This window comes from Carlito syrichta, unplaced genomic scaffold (genome assembly GCF_000164805.1).
Source record: "Carlito syrichta isolate Samal-C Ts95f unplaced genomic scaffold, Tarsius_syrichta-2.0.1 Scaffold302285, whole genome shotgun sequence".
Classification (NCBI taxonomy): domain Eukaryota; kingdom Metazoa; phylum Chordata; class Mammalia; order Primates; family Tarsiidae; genus Carlito; species Carlito syrichta.
The window spans coordinates 93,054-109,678 of NW_007246381.1; the positions used below are offsets into that span (position 1 = coordinate 93,054).

The 16,625-nt window shown below is 33.2% G+C and overlaps 1 protein-coding gene across 1 annotated transcript in view; it reads left to right on the forward strand.

Moving 5' to 3' along the window:
* CCDC178 (coiled-coil domain containing 178) overlaps positions 1 to 16,625 on the forward strand; it is a gene marked incomplete at both ends in the record, with an annotated part of 170,614 nt that overhangs the window by 89,860 nt on the left and 64,129 nt on the right. The window contains 2 exons of the mRNA XM_008056217.1: positions 10,115 to 10,210; positions 10,358 to 10,494. Coding sequence (XP_008054408.1) covers positions 10,115 to 10,210; positions 10,358 to 10,494 — 233 coding nt within the window. The remainder of the gene's footprint in view (positions 1 to 10,114; positions 10,211 to 10,357; positions 10,495 to 16,625) is intronic.

A 16,625-nucleotide genomic window follows, 5' to 3' on the forward strand; every position in this document is an offset into this window, starting at 1 on the left:
GACAGTACTGGGAAACTATGGGGGGGGGAGGGAGATGGTATTAACAGTAGCAAATATCTTTCTGGGAATGAGGAAACACCCCATATCAACAGGGTGCCTGAATGAAACGCAATTGTACACCTTACCCTTAACTGTACCCCACAACTTCATAATAAAAAATAAATAAATAATCAAAAAAAAATATCCTGGATAAAAATTCAAGCTTCCAGAGGTTTTTTTTGATTGGGAACCTTATTAAAAATTAGGATATTCTACAAATTGTTTTGTCATTCAAAAAATTTAAATTTCCTAACACAAATCTTAAAGAATTTGTCCACACTATGGAAAACAATTCAGAAAAATGGAAGCCACAGACTACATCCTTCAGTTGTGTTGAGCTGGATGTGTATCATTGATGTATGATGTGGATATGGCTTTATCTGAGGAATATATATTCAAAATGCGTTCAGAATATGTGTTGGTTATTTCCCAAACACAATAATAATGATAAGTGTGGTAAGAAAGCTTGCATATCATTTTCTGTCATACAAAGTAACTTGAAAATTTCTAAAATCTGAATTCGGAAAATATTTTAAAGCCTTCTTGAAGCAAAAATTTATTCTAAAAAACATCAAAACTGGACTAGATAAAAAAAATGTGATACATATACACAATGGAATATTATGCAGCCATAAAGAAGGACAAATATATAGACTTTGCAGCAACTTGGATGGATTTGGAGTCGATCATACTCAGTGATTTATCACAGAAACAATGAACAGAGTTCCATATGTTCTCACTCTTAAGCTGACCTTTAACAATTATAATGCTATAAGAAAGCAACTGGCAGTAGTGGGAAACTCTCAGTGGAGGTATGGGCATACCTCATCAACAAAGGTACCTGCATGAACAATGTTTATATACCTAACCCTGAATTGTACCCCACATCTGTATAATAAAAATTAAAAAACAAAAAAAAGCAATTTTTCTTTGGACTAGAAATTGTCTAATGTCTAATTATATAGGAAAATTATTAAGGGTATGGACAAATCATTTTACAACTTATTGACCCTCTTATTTATAACATTGATCCAAATATTTATTTAATTCCTGGTCATAAACTATTAATTCTTCCCCAATTAACGTTGTCAATTGAACATAGTGCTACTTGCATCCTATTTTTATTTTAATTATTTGCTTTATAAAATTGCTGTATTTATTTATTTATTTATTTATTTATTTATTTTATAGTTACTTTCTCTTTGTGGCATGTAATATTGGACTTTATAAAAATAATACTTTTAAAAATAATTATTTAGAAGAAATATTTATTGCTGCACTATTCACAATAGCAAAAACATGGAGCCAGGACTTCTGCCCATTGAAAGCAGAGTAGATAAAGAAAATGTGGTACATATACATGATGAATATTATGCAACCATAAAGAAGGACAAAATCATGGACTTCTCAGCAAATTGTAAGAAATTGGAGACAGTCATTCTTAGCGATTTATCACAGAAACAAAGAACTGAATGCTACATGTTCTCACTTTTAAGTGGGACCTGAACTTTAAACAATAGCGCAGGGAGGGATCATCAGTCACAGGACATTGCCAGAGGAAGGAAGAAGTAGGGGGCACATAACAATACATAGGGTACCTGATCCTAAATCAGGGGAAGTGAGTACCAGTTTGAGGTCCAAATTTCACCTACACACACATTATTTAAATACCTAATCTTGACTTGTACTCCACATCTTTATAATAAAATAAAGTAAAAAATAATAATAATAAAAACATTCTCAGATGAAAAAAATAAAAATCTTAAACTAAAAAGTAACAATTATTTAAATAAACTAGTAAGCTGACTCTTTTTCTTCATAAAATGATTAGTTAAATAAACTAATAAGCTGACATAAAATCTATTGAAAACATAATAGGACACATAGAATGGTATGCAAATATAGCTGAAGGACTAAATGGTTCTGAAATGTTTGGAAAAGTAATGTCCCATTGAATTATTTTCTTTTTCCATTAATTTTGGGATCTCGTCACATGTTGACATATAGGCCTTTTATCTTTAATTGTATAATTCAGTGGATTTTAGTATATACACAAGATTATGTGACCCTAACTACTGTCTAATTTTAGAACACTTTAATTATATATATTTTTAAAAACCCTAAACTGTTAATTTTCACTCCCAAATTTTCTTCCCTCCAGTCCCTGAAATCATTTAAACTATCATCTGTCTCTTTATGGATTTCCTTTTTCGGGACATTTCATGAAAATGCAGTCATACAATATGTGGCCATTTAGGTCAATTACATAAGGTTTTCAAGAAGTTAAACAATCTAAACTCAAAGCAAGGTGAAAAAAACAATTTTTAAAAATTCAAAATATATGAATTTTATAGAAGGCTGAGTGAATATCAGATGTGAAGTCTCTCCCACTGCCAATGAATAACAGAAATAAAGAGAAAAGAAAATATCTGCCCTAATGAGGAAAAATCAATGGCTAACCACACATAATTTCCAGTGTCACAAAGAGAAAACACCTGAAAAAATCTGACCACAGAGCCTAAACAATGAAAGTCACCAACAACTGACACCAGAATACCACAGGATTAGTGAATGGAAAGAAAGAGTGAATAAGACTCTAGAAAGACAAGATGCAACACTGAAAGAACTTGTAACAGAGATTATTGCCATAACAAATTTCATCCAGGATATAAATAAAAAGGTGACAAGCATGGAAAGCAGAATTAATCAAGCAGAAGCGAGTCTCAGAACTTGAAGACTAGAACTTGGAATTAACACAATCTGTGAAAAAACAGAGAAAGAAAACTCAGAAAGAAAGAACAAAGCCTATAAGAGATGTGCAATTATAACAAGAGACTGAACCTATGCCTGCTTGTTACCCCAGAAGAAAAAAGGGAAATGGAGACTACCTTGAAGCAAATATTCTAGGTGGTTACCCAAGAAAACTTTCCCCATCTCATCCAAACACAAGAGATACAAAGAACCCACATAAGGCATCAAATGAGAAGACTGACCCCAAGATGTATAATAATTTACCTACACAAAGCAGGCACAAAATAGAAAAATCCTAAAGGAAGCAAGAGAGAAAGGTCAGACTACTTACCAGGGACCACCACTCAGAATAGCAACTGACCCATTGGCAAAACCACTACAAACTAGAGGGGACTGGAATCCAAAACTCAAAGTCCTCAAAGATAAACAATTCCAACCAAGAATTTCCTACCCAGCCAAGCTCAGCTTTATCATTGATGGAGAATTAAAATCCTTCCCAGACATCCAATCCCTAAGAGAGTATACCACTTCCAGACAAGTTCTACTTAAGACACTTAGAAAAGTATAAGCACAGAAAAAAAGGAAAAAAAAAAAAGAATGACCACACACTTCCCAAGAGAACAGAAAAACACAGAATCAACAGAGAACACATTACAACAGAAAACTTGAAAACACACACATACATCAACCACAAAGCTAAAAGAAAACAAAAAAATGAACAAAGAAAAACTTTATAAGAACCTCTTGATGAGGATAAACAATCACATTTCAATAATCAGCCTAAACATGAATGAACTAAAGGCACCACTGAAAGCACAGAATGGCAAATTGAATAAAAAAAATGACCCAATTATTTGCTGCATACAGGAAACTCATCTTACCACAAGGGATGCACACAGACTCAAAGTTAGATGATGAAAAATGAGGTTCCAGGCAAATGGACCACAAAAGAAGACAGGAGTCATTAGCTTAATATCAGACAAAACAAACTTTAAGCTATCAAAATTTACAAAGATACAAAAGGACACTACATAATGATAAAAGGTTCAATCCATCAACAAGAAATATCCATCCTAAACATATATGCACCCACATAGGAGCACCGGTATTTATAATGCAACTACTAAGTAAACTAAAAAAGATATTGACTCTAACACTGTTATGGTAGAGACTTAAATACCCCACTAATAACCATAGATAGTTTATCAAGGCAAAAAAAAAAAAAAATCAACAAAGAGATCTAGAACTTCAATTTGGCACTCAACCAAATGAACTTAATAGATACCTACAAAATATTCCATCCAACAACTACAGAATATGCATTCTACTCACCACCACATAGAATATACTCCAAGATCAATCACATTCTTGGCTATAAATCAAAAATAAACAAATTAAATATTGCTATGCACCTTCTCAGACCACAATGAAATAAAAATAAATATTAACACCAATAAAATTTCCCAAAAACCCACTAAGACATGGACACTAAATAGCATTATGCTGAACAACTACTGGGTCAACACCAAAATCAAAACAGAAATTTAAAGATTCCTGGAAACAAAGGAAAATGATGAAACATCTTACTGAAACCTCTGGGATGCTATGAAACAGTTCTAAGAGGGGAATTTATAACTCTAAAAACACATATCAAGAAAATGGAAAGAACACATTAACAGTCTAACAAATCATCTAAGGGAGCTGGAAAGAGAAGACCACCAGTCTTAACTTTAGCTGAAGAATCCAGATCACCAAAGTGAAAGCCCAAATATGGGAAACAGAGGACAAAGCTATCATAGAAAACATCAACAAAATAAAAAACTGATTCTTTGAAAGAATTAACAAGATTGATGAACACTTAGCCACTATGACCAAGAAAAAGCCCAAATAAACACAATCAGAAATACAAAAGATCAAATCACAACTGATCCCAAAGAAATACAGAAGATTATCAGAGATTACTGTGTACAAGTCTATGGAAACAAACTAGATAACCTAAATGGAATGGAGGACTTTTTGACATCACACACCTCCCAAGGTTAAAACAAGAAGACATTGAGACACTAGATAGACCAATAACAACCCAGGAAATTGATTCTGTCATTAAAAAGTTACCAACAATAAACAATCCTGGACCAGACAGCTTTCCAGCAGAATTCTACAAAATGTACGAGAAGGAACTGATACCAATCCTATTGAAAGTATTCCAGGCAATTGAGAAAGATAGAATTCTCCCCAAATCATTTTATGAAGCTAACATCACACTTATACCCAAACCAGGTAAGGATCCAACAAAAAAAGATAACTACAGGCCTAAATCCCTAATCTACATAGATGCAAAATTCTCAATAAGATTCTAGCAAACTGGATCCAACAACATTTCTCAAAAAATCATCCACCATGACCAAGTAGGCTTCATCCCCTTCAACATCTGTAAGACCATAAATGTAATTAAATACATGAACAGATGTAAAAAACAAGAACTACATAATTATATCATTAGATGCAGAAAAAGCTTTTGATGAAATCCAGCATCCCTTCAATAAAACCCTCAATCACTTAGGTAAAGAAGGAACATACCTCAAAATAGTGAGCACCATCTGTGATAAACAAAATTTCCCAAAAACCCACAAAGACGTGGACACTAAATAGCATTGTGCTGAACAACTACTGGGTCAACACCAAAATCAAAACAGAAATTAAAAGACAAAAACTGGAAACATTCCCCCTGAAGACTGGAACAAGACAAGTTTCCCCATTTTTACTGCTTTTGTTCAACATTGTGTTGGATGTCCTAGCTAGAGCAATTAGACAAGAGAAGGAAATCAGGGGTATCCAAATAGGAAAAGAGGAAGTGAAGTTATTCTTCTTTGCCAATGACATCATCCTATACTTCAAAAATCCAAGAGAATCTGTCAAAAACCTGCTTGCACTGATAAAGGACTTTGGCAAAGTCTCAGGGTACAAAATAAATGTGCAAAGTACAGTCACATTCTTATACACCAACAACAAACAGGACAGAACCAAATAAAAAGCACAATTCCATTCACAATAGCCACAAAAACAAAACAAAACAAAACAAAAACAGATATACCTTGGCATCTTCTTAACCAGAGAAGTGAAAACACCTTTACAATGAAAACTACCAAACACTGCTCAAAGAAATCTAAGAACACACAAAGTGGGAAATATTCCATGCTCATGGATAGAAAGAATCAACATTGTTAAGGTATCCATCCTACCCAAGGCAATCTACAGATTCAACGCAATATCCATTAAATTACCAACTTCATTCTTCTCAGACCTGGAAATGACAATACAGAAATTCATATGGAAACATAAATGACCACAAATAGACAAATAATCCTTAGCAAACGAAACAAAGCAGAAGGTATCACACTTCCAGACTTCAAACTTTACTATAAGGCTACAGTAATAAAAAAAAATCCTGCTATTTGTACAAGAACAGGCATACGGACTAATGGAATAGCATAGTTTCTGGAAGCAGAACCTCAATTTCTCAACCAACTAATCTTTGAAAATGCCTCCAACAACAACCACCGGGGAGAGGAGAACCTATTCAGTAAATGGTGCTGAGGAAACTGGTTTATCATGTACAGAAGATTGAAACAGGATCCCTACCTATCACCATACACAAAAATCAACTCTAAATGGATCAAAGACCTAAACATAAAACCTCAAACTATAACAACCTTAGAAAATACAGGAGACACCCTTATGGAAATTGGAACTGGCAACCAATTACTGATCAAAACCCCAAGTGCCCGTGCCATAAGAGATAAGACAGACAAGTGGGACCTCATCAAATTGAAAAGTATCTGCAAAGCAAAAGAAATCATCAAGAGAATGGGGAGACAGGCCATAGAATGGGAAAAAATATTTGCCAACTGTATATCTGACAAACACCTAACATCTAGTATCAACAAGGAACTCAAATGTGCCGAAAGGAGAAAAACAAACAGCCCCATTAAAAAGTGGGCAAAAGACATGAATAGACACTTCTCAAAAGAAGCTATACGGGCAGCCAACAGACATATGAAAAATTACTCAGTCTCACTAATTTTCAGAGAAATGCAAATGAAAACCAGATTGAGATACCACTTAACCCCAGTAAGGATGGCCATCATTAATAAAACAAACAACAGCAGATACTGGCGAGGACGCAGAGAAAAAGGAACACTTCTACACTGCTGGTGGGAATGCAAACTAGTGCAACCTCTGTGGAAAACAGTGTGGCAATTCTGAAGGTACTTGAAATTTACCTTTCATATGACCCACCAATTCCCCTATTGGGAATATACCGGAGGAATTCAGATCATTCTACCAAAAAGATACCTGCACATGCATGTTTATAACAGCACTATTCACAATACCAAAAACATAGAACCAACTATGCTGCCAATCGAAACCAGACTGGATTAAAAAAATTTGATACATAGACACAAATGAATATTACGCAGTCATAAAGAAGGACAAACATGTTGACTTTGCAGCACCTTGGATGGATTTAGAGTAAATAATACTCAGTGATCTATCACAGAAATAAAGAACAAAGTACCACATATTCTCACTTATAATCAGCCCTTGAACAATTATCATAATATATAAGAAAGGGATAGGCAGTTGTGGGAAACTGTCAGGGGAGGTGGGGTGGGACTGGCATCTTTGGGAAACTGCCAGGTAAAGTGGGGGGACACCACATCTTTAAAATAAAATTTTTTTAAATGAATTCTAATATACAAAGATTTTGAGAGAATCAACAAAACCCAAAGTTGGTTTTTTGGCAAGTTCAGAAAATTTGATAAAACTCTAGACTGACCAAGAAAAAAGAGAGAAAACTCAAATTACTAAAATCAGAAATTTAAGAGGGAGTATATCTATTAACCTTCAAAAATAAAAATGATTATAATAGAATACTATAAAACATTTTATGCCAAATAATCACATAAATAACATGAAATGGATAAATTCTTAAAATGACAAATGTGTCAAAACTGTTTCAAAATGAAATATATAATCTGAATATATCTATAACAAGTAAAGAAATTGAAAAAATAATCAAAAACCATCCCACAAAGATGCGTCAAAACCAAATTGCTTTACTGGTGAACTCTACTAGATATAAAAGGTTAATGAACAAAATTCTTTCACAAAATCTTCCAAAAAATATAGAAGTATACATTTACCAACATATTCTAAGAGACAGTCTCAATGTGGTACCAAATCCTGACAGTGACATCATAAGAACTGAAAAGTATATACTGATATCTTTTGCAAATACAAACACAAAAATTCCTAACAAAATGGTTGCTGAAACTAGCAACATGTAGGAAGGATTATGTACCATGACAAAGTAGGATTTATCTAGGAAGGCAAGGCTGGTTTAGCATGAAAATATCATTAAATGTAATATGCATCATATTAATATAATAAAGAACAAAAACCTCCTGACATTCTCAATGAATGTGGAAAAGTTCTTTTTCATAATCCTATACCTTTTTATAATAAGAACTCTCAGCAAACTAACAATAAAGGGAAATTTCCTCATTCTGATAAAAAGTACCTATGAAAACTGGCATTCTACTTGATGAAAAATAGATTAGTACTCATTAATGTCAGGAAGACCAGTATGTTTGCTGTCACAGTCCTATCATTTTTTTAAAAATTGCATATGATGTTCTAGCCAAAGTAGTTAGGCAAGAAAAAGAAATAAGTGTTTCCAGACTAGAAAGGAAGAAGTTAAACATTCTTCTTACTCAGGGTAGGATGGTTTTTAGTGAATAAGTTCTCCCTAAATTGCTTTGGTTAATTTTCAGAGTTTTGGGAAGGCTGATTTGACATTTTTGTCAGTTATCTCATTGCATTTATGGAAGAGGAAGTTTTCAGAGGTTCTTGTTCAGCATTTTCACTCATGTCTTTACAAGGACATAATCACAGAATGTTGGTCTTTTATTTCACATTTTTTTATGATCTTACTTTTTCTTCAATTTTGTTTAAGGGTCTTTCACCACACATTTCTATAAAATGTGCTGCCAAACACATCAAATGAGTCCTTGGTTTACATGGCAAGGTGACACTCTCCTTTAGACCAAGATCATACAAATGAACTCATACTGATTAATCAATTAATTTGTACTTTTTGTGTATGCATTTAGATTTTTATTTATCTAAAAGTTTATTTTTATATGATGTGATGTGTTAGCTGTGAAATAGAACACTATGTATTTTTTTAAACATAGACTCCATGCTATTTTAGTTAATTAAATGATTTTTCTCTCACTGAATTCAGATATCATTTTTAAAAATACTAATTCAGATGTATTTCTGGCCTCAGTTATTTTCTCTGATCTTTATTTACTACAATGACAAAAATAAAGATTGCTTCAATATAGTGGTGGTATAGGATGTTTTAAGATCTGATTGCAAGTTCCAATATTAATTTTGTTTTTCAGACACCCCTTGGCAAGTCTCAAACACATTTTTATATAAAATTTATTTTATGTGGTTCAAAAGAAAACACTCAATTTTACTAACTTTTTACATTAATTTTGGACAAATAGACATTACATTTTATTAAACCTTTCCATAACATAGCTCATTTTTCATGTGAATCTTGTTTTAGGCTCTCTAATAAGATTTATGTTGACTTTCTTTGTTCTCTCTTTTTTGTCAAATTTATTTAATGTTTTATATTTCTGAAAATCTTTTAGTATTATTTTTACATATTTAAAACACATTACTCTTAGAGACAAAAGCTATTAATTTCATTATCTTTATATCTAACCCATTTTATAAAAATCATTTACTCTAGTTTTAAATAGAATCTTCTATTTTTCTAGATATTGATCATATGATCTGAAGTTGAAGATATATATATCTTCATCTTCAATATTATAATAGCAATATTTGGTTTTATTATCTAATTGTGTTTTGCTATGCTTTCATAAAACACGATTAATAATAATAGTGATAAAAGGTAATATGGTCCTATTCTTGAGTCCAATGGGCATGCCGTCCAGCATATCATAATTTATTTTGTTATTTGCTGTTCGTTATATCATATCTGAGTACTTTTTTCTTACACTAGTTTTAACAATTATGGAAACTAGACAATGAATTTATTAAATCACTATTGTGTTGTCATATTCATGTTATTTTCTCCTTTAATTTGTTGAGATGATGATTTACTTACAATTTTTAATGTTTTCAACTTTTACATAACTATAACACATTCTATTTTATCATAGTCTATTTCTTACTTTATATAAGAATGAAAGCCTCATTATTTACTTTTTTTTTTTAGCTAGATGGTGTGAAAGCAATGTATGATCAACTAACCTGGAGGCAAAAAAGTTATAAAGAGCAATATCTGGAGACACTTAATAGTTTTTATGCTGCAGTAAGTTGGCCTTTCCCTACTTCTCACTAGCGTGGCATTTTCTATTCCCAAATAGTCACTCATTAACTAGAAGTAGTTTTATTATTTTTTATGCTTTCTTTTAATAATTTAACATTTATACAAAATTTTTTAATTCTTTTCTTAAAGGAAAAATCATGGAATATTGAACTTTCTAATGTCACAAAAGATTTTACAGAACTTTCAATAGCACTTGAGCAACTGATGGAAGAAAATAGAAAACTGGGGATTGACCTTGACAGCATAAAACATCAAATCAAAGAAAGGTATTCTGCCAATAATTTTTTTCTTAAATGGCATATCCAATATGTTAAATTTAATCTTTCAAATGTGTGGCTCCAGGGTGATATTATTGTGTTTTTGTTTATCATCAGTTTAAATTTTGTTTAGTTCTATTCAAAATGTTGGTTTTTAATCATGCTAGATTCCTTTGATAAATCAAAATAATTTTAGGGGGGGCTGGATTCTCACTCTGCCATCCAGGCTGGAGTGCAGTGGCACACTCCCGGGCACCCCAGCATCATCCTGCTGGACTCTGGCGATCTTTTCACCTCAGCCTTCCAAGTAGCCAGAACTACAGGTGCACACTACCATGCCTAGCTAATTTTTGTTTTAGTGTAGAGACGAGGTCTCGCCAAATTGCCCGAGCTGGTCTCGAACCCGTGGGCTCAGTCAATCCACTTGCCTTGGCCTCCCAAAGTGCTGGGATTACAGGATGAGCCACCGAGCCCAGTCCAAAATAATTTTTAAAAGATCTCATAAGGACATTTACACACCATCATCTCTCCTCCTTTTGACATATTCTCTTACACTAAAAAAATACTTTAAACTTAAAACATAGTAGCCCCCGCATCCATAGGGGACACGTTGTAAGACCCCCTAGTGAATGCCTGAAACCACACAGAGAGTACCAAACCCTATGTATACTATGTTTTTTTCTATTTGATTACCAAGTCAGCTAGCATATATAGCTTGGATATCCGGGACAAAGGGTAATTCACATCTTGGGCAGGATAGTATGAGGTTTCATCATGCTACCAAAAACAAGTTCCAGTTTAAAACTCATTAATTATGTATTTCTGGAATTTGCCATTTAATCTTTTCAGATTACAGTTGACCAAAGGTAACTAAATATTCAGAAAGCAAAACTGCAGATATGAAGAGACTACTGTATGTTTAACCAAGTTTTCTCTCGTTCAGTCAACCCTCATTTCTTCCCTGCAATGACAATACTAGTTTTCTTGGTTCAGAAACCTGAGTTTTCTTAACTCCCCTTTCTATTTCAACACTCACATCCAACATATCAACAAAAAATCTTCCACATACTAAATATATGTTTAATCAATTTGCATCATTACTCCACCAGCAATCCATTATAGTACAAGCTCTCATCATGTCTGGTATGAACTCACAGTGACTTACAAAACTTCTACATGCAATCACTATGCTCCATTTCTAATCCATTATCTACATTTTTGTAGGCATGTTCTTCTTCTAAACATAGGCATGATAAATTACTTCCATTTCTGTATTAATTTAAGCAGGGGTGAAGGGACTAATGCCCCCCTTAATGTATCTTGCAAGGTCCCTTCGATAGGCATATCTGCTTCTGCAGTCTCATAGTGTTCCTGGCTCAGCCTTATTATTTGTTTCAAATATAGTGGCTTTACTTCAATTTTTCCCACTTGCTACTCTTTTCTCCAACCCACACATATGCTACTTTTTTCTTCTAGAATGTTGTTACTTTTCCCTTCTACTTAATTGCCACTTATCCTGAAGAGTACCACTTATGAGTCAGTCAGTTCTGGGAAGCCTCATTGAGCATCTCATAGTGCATATCTTCCTCTTCTTTATACCTCTTGGCATATTGACAATTTTTTTCTGTGTGAACAGTTGACTGATGTCTGTCTCCTCAAAAAATGAAATCCAAGAGGGCAGACACACAGGCCATGACAACTTTTTCCTCAATATTAAACCCTTATCATCTAGTAGAGTGTTTGAACATACTTTGCTATTGAGAAGCAGGTGACCATGATACTTGATGATTGCACAGAATGTGTTAATTTCTTAGTGATTATTTTCCATCTGGGAATGACAGAATGGAACCATTTGTAAAACTTATCTGTATGCTAAACATAGTTAACTTTAGAATGCATAAAAACGTTTTTAAATGAATAACCTAAATCTTTTAGTTGCTAGCATTACTAAAGTTTTTCATCTTATTTTATTAAGAAAGAGAACAAGAGGAGCAAAAACAACCACCGGAAAAGTGGGTTAGTTAGTGAGGCGATTTCTCTGGAGGAAAGGAAGAGTATGTTAGCATTTATTAGATTCTGTTCCAGTAACAAGCAACCCACAAATCTTAGTGTCTTACAATGTAATTGTTTATTTCTTACTCTCACTGCAATTTAACTGTGTTTAATGTGTCTATGATTCGTGTTCTTTATTCTGAGATTCAGAGTAAAGAACTGGATCTTTCTGGGCACATTGTTCTGGTATTATGGGGAAAAGTGCAGTAGTGAGATCACTCAATGATTCTTGCAACTTTCACAGGAAAGTGATAGATGCTACTTTTCTTTGAGCAAAGCAAGTCACATAGCCAAGTCTGATGTCGATGGGTTGCAGGTCCTAATTCTCTTAAGAAGTGAGTGAATAATTGGGAACACTAACAAATCTCCCACAGAGGGAATGTAGTCCTAGTTATAGGGAAGATTTCCACATATGCTTCTTGCTTGCCCAGATAACACCTTAAGATAACAATTATTTGCTTTTTCCCCAAATTTTTTCTTGAAGTCAAAAATTAAATGGATAATTTTAAACTGCAGATGCTGTTTTTGCATAGTGCTGAATACAGAATTAGTAAAGGATCAGTACAGTTAAATGAAAGAGATTTTAAGAGATGTGCACATCTTCCACATAGCTTAGTCATGTTTCAAAGAAAGAAAAGATAAAACACAGGATAGAGTCTATTTTTGAGGAAAGAATTAGCTGTTTATATATCAAAAATAGCTATTTTATTATTGTTTTTAACTGGCAAATATATATTTAAATATATAATGCACAATATATGCAAAATAACTGTCTATTCTAATTATTGCATCTATCAACTGTCAAGTCTATAGAGAGTATATATTACATTACAATATATGCAAATGTAATTATTTATTTCCCAAAGTTTATTAGCTTTTCTTGAAAATCTTCTAAGTCACTTTATGATTCCCTGTTTGATTCAGATATGTAAAGCTTGCCTTTTATCTCTCAAACAGAATATGAATAGTACTTTATAATCTGCACCTAATAATGTAAATATCTGTAGGCTTTCATAATTTGCTTCTGCATCTTATTCTTCCAGCTCATTGCTTTGGTGCCTTTTTTCTTGTGTTTGGCTATTTTTACTGTGGATAGTCCATTTTCTTCCAAAACTATTTGCAGAAATTTGTTGAGTCCTAGCTGAAGTTGAGTTAATCTTTTGCAACCTTATGTTTGCTGGAAGGGTGCATTTTTCAACCCCCCTGGACACGCTCTACACTCTGTTTTTGTTTCCTACGCTGTGATTAACAAAGCTCCACTTTACCAAAATGTCCGGTGCCTTCACAGCAGTCATGCTTTCTTTGATCTGTTTGGCATTCTGACTGTAATGCACATTTGTTGCATGAAATTTGGAAAGTACACAAAGAGATTTAAACCCTAAAATCATTTCAATTTGTAAAAATATTACTGTTGATATAATATTGATTTTTTTTATTCTTAAGGAATAATTGTGAATTCTGATTTTATTCCCAGTGAAATATAATAGAATTTTTTTCACATTGGTAAACACATTTTAAATACATCACTTAAATATCTATATAAAAGTCTATTCTGTGGAAGAACTATGATTTATGTATAATTACTCTTACTTAGATTGTATTTTTACTACTTATGGTGGTAAATTATTTTGTTCAGAAATCTTTCTCAGCCTCATGGTTTTTTAAAATTTAAAATAGCCTTGTAGAGTTGGATTGGGTACAACACTTTAAAAATATATTTCTAAAACTACTTTCCAGAAAGACCATCTCATTTATGAGGCTGTGTGGTACTTAAGCCTGTCTTTCCATGCACCTGTGCTAAGATGGAGAGCTATAGTTCTTTAAAAATCTCTTCCAATATGATAATATTTATATATATTCTCAATGTGGCTTTGACTTTCATTTCTTTGATTATTAGGGAGGTTGAATATTTACACATTCTTTTTTGAATTCTACTTTTTCTAAAGAATTCTTGTATGTTTTCAAGGAAGAAATGAATATGTGAGGTTAAAAGGTGCCAAGTGGCTTTCCTAAAGTCCTACAGGCAAGCACCGCTGAAATTTGCAACCTGACCTTCTATATTCAGGATCAGAATTTTTACATTATCTAACTTTTTTTTGCAATTTAATCGGTCTTCAATTAAACTGACATTTAGTGAATGTTCAAATATGCTTAATATAATGCGGTAATAACAAATACAAATAGTAGACCTAATGTTAAAATTGTCATTATCTTAGGACACAGACAAGGGCACAGGTGGTGGTGGGTTCACAGAGTAACACCTCTAGTGTGACTGGAACTTAGAGAAAGTGCATGATCTTACCTGTGTGTTTGTATCAATGTGTGTGTATATGTGTGTGTATGCATGTAGTATGTGGTCTTATGTGGCCAGTATGCAGGCAGGAAAAACATTGAGGCTAGGAAATGACAGTATAAGATAAGGCATTATTTTAAGGCATTTGGGCACAGTTGAAAACTGTAGAAGTCCACTAAAGAAGCCGTATGGTCAGAGTTCTCTTTTAAAGATATCATTTTAGTGACATTTGAATGAGTTAACATTTGGATAACTGGCTTGATGGTAGTACCAGACATGAAATTAAAAAATGTATAGATAAAAAAAAAAAAAAGAAAGAAAGAAAGAAAGAAAGAAAGAAAGAAAGAAAGAAAGAAAGAAAGAAAGAAAGAAAGAAAGAAAAAAATTGTAGGAAAAATGTTGATATCTTTGGAAATTGTGGATGGCATGATACAAGTATAAGGGTCTGGCTATCACTTTTTTTTTTTTTTTAAAGCAAGGTCTTTCACTGTTACTTGGGCTGCAATGTGTTGGCATGATCATAGCTCACTGCAGCCTTCAGTTCTTGTGCTCAAGTGATCCTACAGCCCAAACCTCCCAAATAGCTAGGACTACAGAAGTGTACCACCACACCCAACAATTTTTTTTTTAATTGGTAGAAAAGATGTCTCTCTCTTTGGTCAGGCTGCTCTTGGACTCTTGGTCTCAAGTGATTCTCCCATCTCAGCCTCCCAAAGTGCTGGGATTACAAGCATGAACCACCACTCCTGACCTGGATATCACTTTGACTTATGGGTCTGAAATTGTGGAACTATAGTTATAGAGATAGATATTAAATGTAAAATGTAGAAGTACTTTAAATTATAAGCAAGTATTTTCATGTTTATTTCTTCATCTGCTTCTTAAAAATTTTTTTAGATAGAAGTTTTGTGGGGAAATTATAACACTGTGCCATATATCAACATCACATAAAATTTCCCCAATATCTGATGGGGCATAATACAGAAATATAGTTAATGACCTTTAGAGATTCCATCTGTGAATCTGCAGCTTGATTGATCATACGACCACTACTATCTACTTAGAAAATATGAGGGAAAAAATTACATTCATTGGCAAATTAATCCCCAAATAAAACTAAAAATACACAAATAGAAAATAGGAATCTTCTATGAAGAAAGCACCAAATATGTTTAAAGTATACTTTTAAAATGATTAAATAGAGGGACCTGTCAAAAATTTGAATATGATCCAACTATGAGAAAAAGTCAGTTTCTAACCAAGAGTTTTAGTGTGTACCTAAACTCATAATGTAATAATATTTTATGATTTAGCAAAATTACTAAGATAATTGTAAAATAACTATTTGTGGGGGCAAACAGCTCTATGGTATATTTAAATGTGAAAAATATGTCATTATTAAACTCTAGTATTGTACAAGTTAGAAATAGCTAGAAAAATTAAAACAGCAATAGTTGCCAACAGCAGTTAATTATAATTAAAATATTTAAATATGACTTTTTAAATATAATTTTAAAACAACTAATTCATTTAATAAATCTAGCAAGGAGATGTATATTAATACTATACAGAAGATTGTATAGTCTTGGGGGGACATACCTTGGCCATGGAATGGAACACTCACTTGTCTAAAGATGTTAATGCAATCCCAAGCAAATTTTTTTTTTTTTGAGTTGGAGTCTCACTCTGTCACCCAGACTGGAGTGCAGTGGCCGCTCCCGGCCACCGCAGCCTCGACCTGCTGGGCTCCTGCGATCCTTCCGCCTCAGCCTTCCGAGTAGCCGGAATTACAGGC